Genomic DNA, 6131 nt, shown 5'->3' with positions numbered 1-6131 from the left:
CTGTGCAATCCAATTGGAGTGAAATATCTGTTGCGACAAGCGTTCGCTGTCGTCCATGAGACACTGCGCAAAGTAGCATAGCGGAAATATCTCAACAACGACCGCCAGTATGTAGAAACAGCATGCGATCTGCGCCGACAGCTGATCGGCGAATATGAAGATGTTGATGAGCGTGGCGCTCAGTATGCTAGCGGTGATCATGAATTGTATAAAGATTGTAACGGAAATTATGGGCGCCACAACGTCGTAGAGCCTATAAACAAGCATACGCATGTATAATGCTTACAATGGAGCGCCTATAAACTCACCCTAAGAGGTTCTTATGATCAATTATACATAGCTTCAACTCTTCTAAATTCTCCTCCAAATTCGTTTCGGCCCTGGTGGCCAACCTTTTGAGGCGCATCAATAAAATACGCATATGCGTGCGCAGTATGCATACATAAATTACGGCATAAGAGTCGTCCACAACCTGTTGAAAGCAGGCGACATCCATGAGTGCAAATTCCATGAGCGATGCTGTTATAAACTCCAGCTTTGACTTGCGCCAGTCAATAATGGGATTGTATAAAGCATAAGGCGGCCGTCCAAAAATGACCGAGCCGAGGAATGTGCTCGACGCATAACTCCAGTATGACATGGCGAAGAGTACGACGAAACGATTACCCTGTTGTACAATTTTTCGCAGCTCAGCGATTTCTTCTTCAACGCGACAGCGCGCATCCAAACGATCCATATAAACGTTTGCGGTGCGCAATTTTGGCAGCAGAAAAGCCATGACCACTATTTTTACCGAACAACCAATCACGTTTATGGCTACTTGAATAGAGGTGAGCAAGCTGCTCGGCACCAGATCTTCAGTGGACATGGTAGCATAACTGAAGACGAACGATAGCGGCAACCAAAGTGTGACCAGAGTATTCGGTATGAGTGAGTATAGTGAATAAAGCCATTTACGACGTTCAGGCATGTAAATGCCCAGCACGCGAAATCCTTTGAAGAGATAGTTGGTTGCTTGTACGGTTCGCACTGCTGGCTTATCCGTCGACTCTGCTGAAGATTTGTGCAATAAATGCTGGTTAAAAGACTGCATAAAAGTGCGATCTGTTACGAGTATTACTTACCTGCTCGGCTAAGCGCTGCAATGCTTGCTTCCAACTGGACTGTACTGGATGGTGCGTTGACCATAATTTTGGCGAATTCTTAAGTTTGAAAGCATAACGGGACTTTTGAATGCAAACTATTTATAGCAAATGCACGTCGTTACTGTTGGAATCTCTTGTAGAATAAATTAGCAGTAACATCAAAAGTTTTCAAGTTTATGTAAAGGGTGTGGGAGCATACATAGATAGCGGGAGATGGATGGTGAGAGCTGATGCACAATGAGAAATATTTGCATAAATATAAAATTTTGACTCATATTTGAAAAGATACAGTTTATGAATTGCTTAATGCTGCGGAGATTTACGCAGTCGATTTCGGTTCCGGGCTTTGCTAATTTTCTTCATACTCATTCGTGGTAAAATTTGTATATCCTTAGGTTTTTGTCTTTTGTCATTCGCTATGTCCTTCATGACGAAATAATTTCTGTTTAAAAGAACACAGCTCTTAACTGATGCGTCGCAGTTGCCAGGTCCCAAGCTCATTCCACATTTTTCTTACAGCGTGGTTTAGGCTTACCAGGTATCTTTTTAACTCACGCTCTACAAGCTCATATTATTGCTGCTTTTTAAGTAAATGCCATTAAATTTTTTCAGTGTAGCTGTGACTAGCTTTTAGCACTTTGAATTTTTAATTAAAAATTAAATTTTATCACAATGCTCAGACAATAAACTTTATCGAATCAATTTTTATTTATTAATAAATCAAACTTTTAACATTTCGTTATATATTGAGAAACACATCCATTCGCACAATTCAGAAGTGGAATTATTGGATATTTTTAACTACATTTACCGTTATACAACTGTAGTACCGCCTTCGAGAGTTGGTTTATGTAGGCTGATTGAACCATTAGTTTACTACTAGAAGTCTTTCTTTTTCTAGATTTTTTTTGGGTATTTTGAAGGAATTACATATCCATTGTTATACCTTGAAAAACCCTGTAGTTAATTATTTATTCTCTATCACTTAATTTGAAACCAAATGCATAAATAATTGCGTTGATTTGCGATTGACAATATTCACAGGACGAGTGACATGAAGACATGAGAAGGCGAATGTTACGGTGAAAATTGTGACGTGAACGCCCACGACATTATTTCATCCCCTGGTGGAAGAAGAAGTATGGGTTCATAAAGTGTAATGACCGCTTGTGAGAATCTTTTTTTAAGCTGCATGCTAATTCTTATGTGTATATTACACAGCACCGCTTTGCGAGGCGCTACCTCGGGCGCTACCGATTGTCGCTGGTATGAAGCTGATTTTTAGTATTCGGCAAAGAAACAAGACTACAATTGCGGCCAGTGCTTGTGCAAAATTGAAAATATAGTTCCGATTGAGTGGAATATAACCTACGGTTACCCCTGTTGATCTTGTAGAAGTTCCAATGGCTTCCACATTCGGTTTCAATCCTCAAACGTCTTCGACTAGCTTATTGAGGTATTTCGCTGTCTATCGCCTCGCTAGTCTCTTTGCAATGTATAATTAAGGTACGAAAGTGAGCAATTTCATATACATACTTATAGTCGGCCCTTGCACTGCATTTGTCAATATTGTTCTAAATAATTAGTTACTCTGAACCCTTAACTTTACACCTTCTAATAACTTTGACACGACAGAAACCTTTGTGCACTAAGATTTATTGGAGCTTGTGTTATAGATAGATAAGAAATATATATGTTAGATCCAGTGAATTAAATTGAAGCGATAAGACTTCGTGATATCCATGCTTAGGTGCGGTAATAGTAATCTCTTACTGTGTTAGACAAAGTTGTCAGGGCTGTTCTGAAGGCGCCAGCCAGACGTGTTTTGTTAGGCTTACTGTATGATCTCTTCACTCGATCCCGAATCGTTCCTTCAAATTCATTTTTTCGATGAAAGTGTAAAGGGAGAAAGAGAACTTTGCAATCTGAAATCAGGCAGAAAAGATAAGCCGGTATAGAAAATGTTTCAAAACTTATTTGCATATTAGCAAAATCGCTCACACTGACAAAACTGCTTAGCGTGACGGGAAACAGTTTCCCAGCGGTCAGAAACATGGGACGTTGTGAGCGTTGCAAGAAGAAAATAATTAGTTTGCGATACTCTGGGCTTTGCTCAATCCAATTTGAGTGGAAAATCACGTCCGCCAATTTGTCACTCTCATTGATAAGGCACTGGGAGAAGTAGCAAGCTGGGTAAATCTCTATCAGCACGGCCAGTATGAAGAAGCTGCAGGCCACTTGTGTTTGGAACTCATTCGCAAAGATGACAATGTTGATCAGTGCTGTCCCAATACACACGGCCGAGAGCGCGAATTGTATGAAAAGCGTTATCGAGATGATGGGCGCTATAGTGTCATAGAGCCTGGCACATAATCAAAAATTAATCGTAACAGATTGTCTTATTTAAATGTACGCAGCCCAACTTACTCAATCAACAATTGATGGTCCTTGATGCACAATTTCAATTCACTGAGATGTTCTACCTGCGTTAGCGTTGGATTAGTACCCAGTTTCTCCACACGAAACTGCAGAATTTTCATGTGGCAGCGCAACATGTTAATGTAGATGACGGGATAGCCATCGTTTACAGTTTGTTGCAGGCAAGCGAAGTCCATTATAATGAATTCAAGGAGTGACGCAATTATAAACTCCGTGCGGGAGCGTCGCCATTTGAGAAAGGGAAAATATAACGAATACGGGGGATATCCCGAAGAAACCGAGGCCAGAAATGTGCTGGCCGAGTAGCACAGAAAGATGGTCAAATAAAAAATAACGACCTTTTTACCAAACCGTACCATTTGTCGCAACTCCGCGACTTCATCCGATGCACGGCAACGCTTATCAAGTCGCTGCGTGAGTATTTGTGTTGCACGCAGTTTTTCCAATACAAACTTCATTATGATGATTTTTGCCGAACCGCCGTATACGTCGAATGTGACCTGCAACGAAGTTAGCAGATTGCTAACGTTGACATCATCTGGCAAGGTGAACAATATCAAGGTAAATCCAATGGGAAAATAGAAAGTGGTAAAGAAGTTGACCAAAAACCCATAAATGACGTACAGTGCCCGATAGCGCGAAGGCATGACTAAGCCCATTCCGAACGCAGATTTGAAGAGATACCTGGTCGTATCTTGGCTACTCACATCCTGTTCAGCTGGAAATATAAACTCGAGTTTTAACTTGATATAAGGATTCTAGCTCGTCGCGTCTGCACTCACCAGCTTCCTCCTCAATATTTTCACTTAAAGCTTTCGCTGAACTACTGGCTTTGATCTTAATATCCCGCTGAGTTGCGATTTCATTGTGTATTGCTAATGCAAGTCCGATTTTTGGCATTTCAGCAGTGGCTTGTCGCGGTGACTGCCTCATATTGCAGCGAATCTCAGATGTCTTATTCACCAAAGCCAGCCCAAGCGCTTTTATATGCATCAATCGGCAAGTGGTAGTCATAAAATGCAGTCAGTTGGAAGATTCAAAAGGGGCGAATACTTACTGCATGGTTTTTTAATGACTTTTCCTTTCTCACTGTCTTCGCATCGTGCGAATTAGCTGGCTCAGCTATATCCGTATTTTCGGTTCCGTTGAAATTATGGGCGAAACAGCGATCCAACCCACCAGAACCGGCAATATGATTAATGAATTAGCTGTGTAAAACTGCCAGATGTACGGCATTTTTTTAATTTCAATTAGTAATTAAAGAATTATGTTAAAACACTGGTTAGTAGCTGTTTAGCCATTAATCCGATAAGTTCGGAGTGTAGAGATTGAAAGTTGAATTAGCGCTGGCAGCTTTGGATTTTCACATATACTTTCTAGCTAGATTCGAACTAAAGGATCTGCCAACAAAAAACACGCATTTTTTATAAAAATAATTTATTCGAATTTTCGTAATGCTATATCATTTGGAAAAGGAGCTACAACTAAATGTGAAAAATACCATATTTTTAGTCGCAGTTTTGTACACTAAATTACTAAATCGTTAGAGGCTAAAAGCGCTTTTAACTTAACTGTAAAAATTGCAAACAAATCAAAAAAAAATTGTAAACAAGTAAAAAAGAATGTAATATTTTCATATTGAAACAACAGTATGACAAAAAAGTTTGGACTAGATCAATTCAACGGTTACAGTTACCGTAATATATAACGGTTTACATACATATAACATACCGTTGGCGCTCTGCAAAGCACCGTTATGTTTTTGTTTTTTTTTTTTCAATGAAAATACTGTGTTTCATATTTGTCCCAATACAATTGTAGGTAACTGTTATTTGGAATGCTTTGAAAATGGTCTTCATAATGTTTGTTTTTGCATAAAATTGAGGTTATAAGATTGCAACATTTTGAATTTGTTTATAATTTTATCGTTTTAATTAGCTATGTATATTTGTGTTACACGTTTGTTTGTATATGCACTATATAGTTTGGAGTAAAAGAAACGCAATTAATACTTAATAAGTAGTATATGTTGGTATGTATGCGTATATAAGTATATATACATATGTATATGTAATTGTTGTTCATTTAATAATTTGACTAAGCAGAAGAAGCGCTATTTTTAAAGTAACTACTTAATTCTTTAAAATTTTGTTGTATTTGGCAAAGTATAAGTATATATAATTACATAAATACAATATATGTACATATATGGGGTAGTCGAAAAAGTCTTTTCGTATTTTGTCACTAGATGTCGTTGGAGTCCTATATCTCCAGTGCTAACAATCACGTTGTGCCATACTATATAGTGATGGAAAGAAATACGAAAAGACTTTTTCGACTACCTAATATGTACACACATACATGTGTGTATGCATGTAAAGCAGTTTATTTAAAACTAATATTAATTAATACATACTAAGGCTAACTGCAAGTGAAAGTTTCATGTAAAATTAACGGAATCTGCGAGAGGAAGCGCATTTTTTGGAAAAGAAATTTGCTAGGCTTTGTTTGCGGCGACAGAACGATTTTGTATAAAGTTCTAACTTG

The 6131-nt window shown here is 38.5% G+C and overlaps 2 protein-coding genes across 2 annotated transcripts in view; both read right to left on the bottom strand.

Annotated features, from left to right (window-relative positions):
- The window catches only part of LOC105230396 (odorant receptor 7a-like), a 6454-nt gene extending 3803 nt beyond the window's left edge, over positions 1 to 2651 (bottom strand). Inside the window, exons 1-3 of the mRNA XM_049454794.1 lie at positions 1125 to 2651; positions 309 to 1053; positions 7 to 253 (exon numbers count right to left, since the gene is read on the bottom strand). Of these exons, the coding sequence (XP_049310751.1) occupies positions 7 to 253; positions 309 to 1053; positions 1125 to 1188 (1056 nt within the window). The 5' untranslated portion in view covers positions 1189 to 2651. The remainder of the gene's footprint in view (positions 1 to 6; positions 254 to 308; positions 1054 to 1124) is intronic.
- Positions 2652 to 2783: 132 nt separating this feature from the next.
- On the bottom strand, positions 2784 to 4764 carry LOC105230485 (odorant receptor 7a). Its single transcript, XM_029552053.2, has 4 exons — positions 4367 to 4764; positions 3573 to 4302; positions 3147 to 3507; positions 2784 to 3070 (listed from the first exon to the last, which is right to left on the bottom strand). The coding sequence occupies exons 1-4, from the start codon at positions 4596 to 4598 to the stop codon at positions 2996 to 2998; spliced, it is 1398 nt and encodes a 465-aa protein (XP_029407913.2). The 5' UTR covers positions 4599 to 4764; the 3' UTR covers positions 2784 to 2995.
- Positions 4765 to 6131: the final 1367 nt, after the last annotated feature.

Source organism: Bactrocera dorsalis, chromosome 4 (genome assembly GCF_023373825.1).
Source record: "Bactrocera dorsalis isolate Fly_Bdor chromosome 4, ASM2337382v1, whole genome shotgun sequence".
In the NCBI taxonomy this organism is placed as follows: domain Eukaryota; kingdom Metazoa; phylum Arthropoda; class Insecta; order Diptera; family Tephritidae; genus Bactrocera; species Bactrocera dorsalis.
The sequence above is the reverse complement of the archived record's forward strand: the minus strand, read 5'-3'. Positions and strand labels throughout refer to the sequence as shown.

Coding starts and splice junctions, on each gene's coding strand:
- LOC105230485 (XM_029552053.2), bottom strand. CDS start 4,598: ATGACTACCACTTGCCGATTGATGCATATAAAAGCGCTTGGGCTGGCT. Junction 3,508..3,572: donor GACCATCAATTGTTGATTGA/GTAAGTTGGGCT, acceptor ATTATGTGCCAG/GCTCTATGACACTATAGCGC. Junction 3,071..3,146: donor CGCTAAGCAGTTTTGTCAGT/GTGAGCGATTTT, acceptor GCCTGATTTCAG/ATTGCAAAGTTCTCTTTCTC.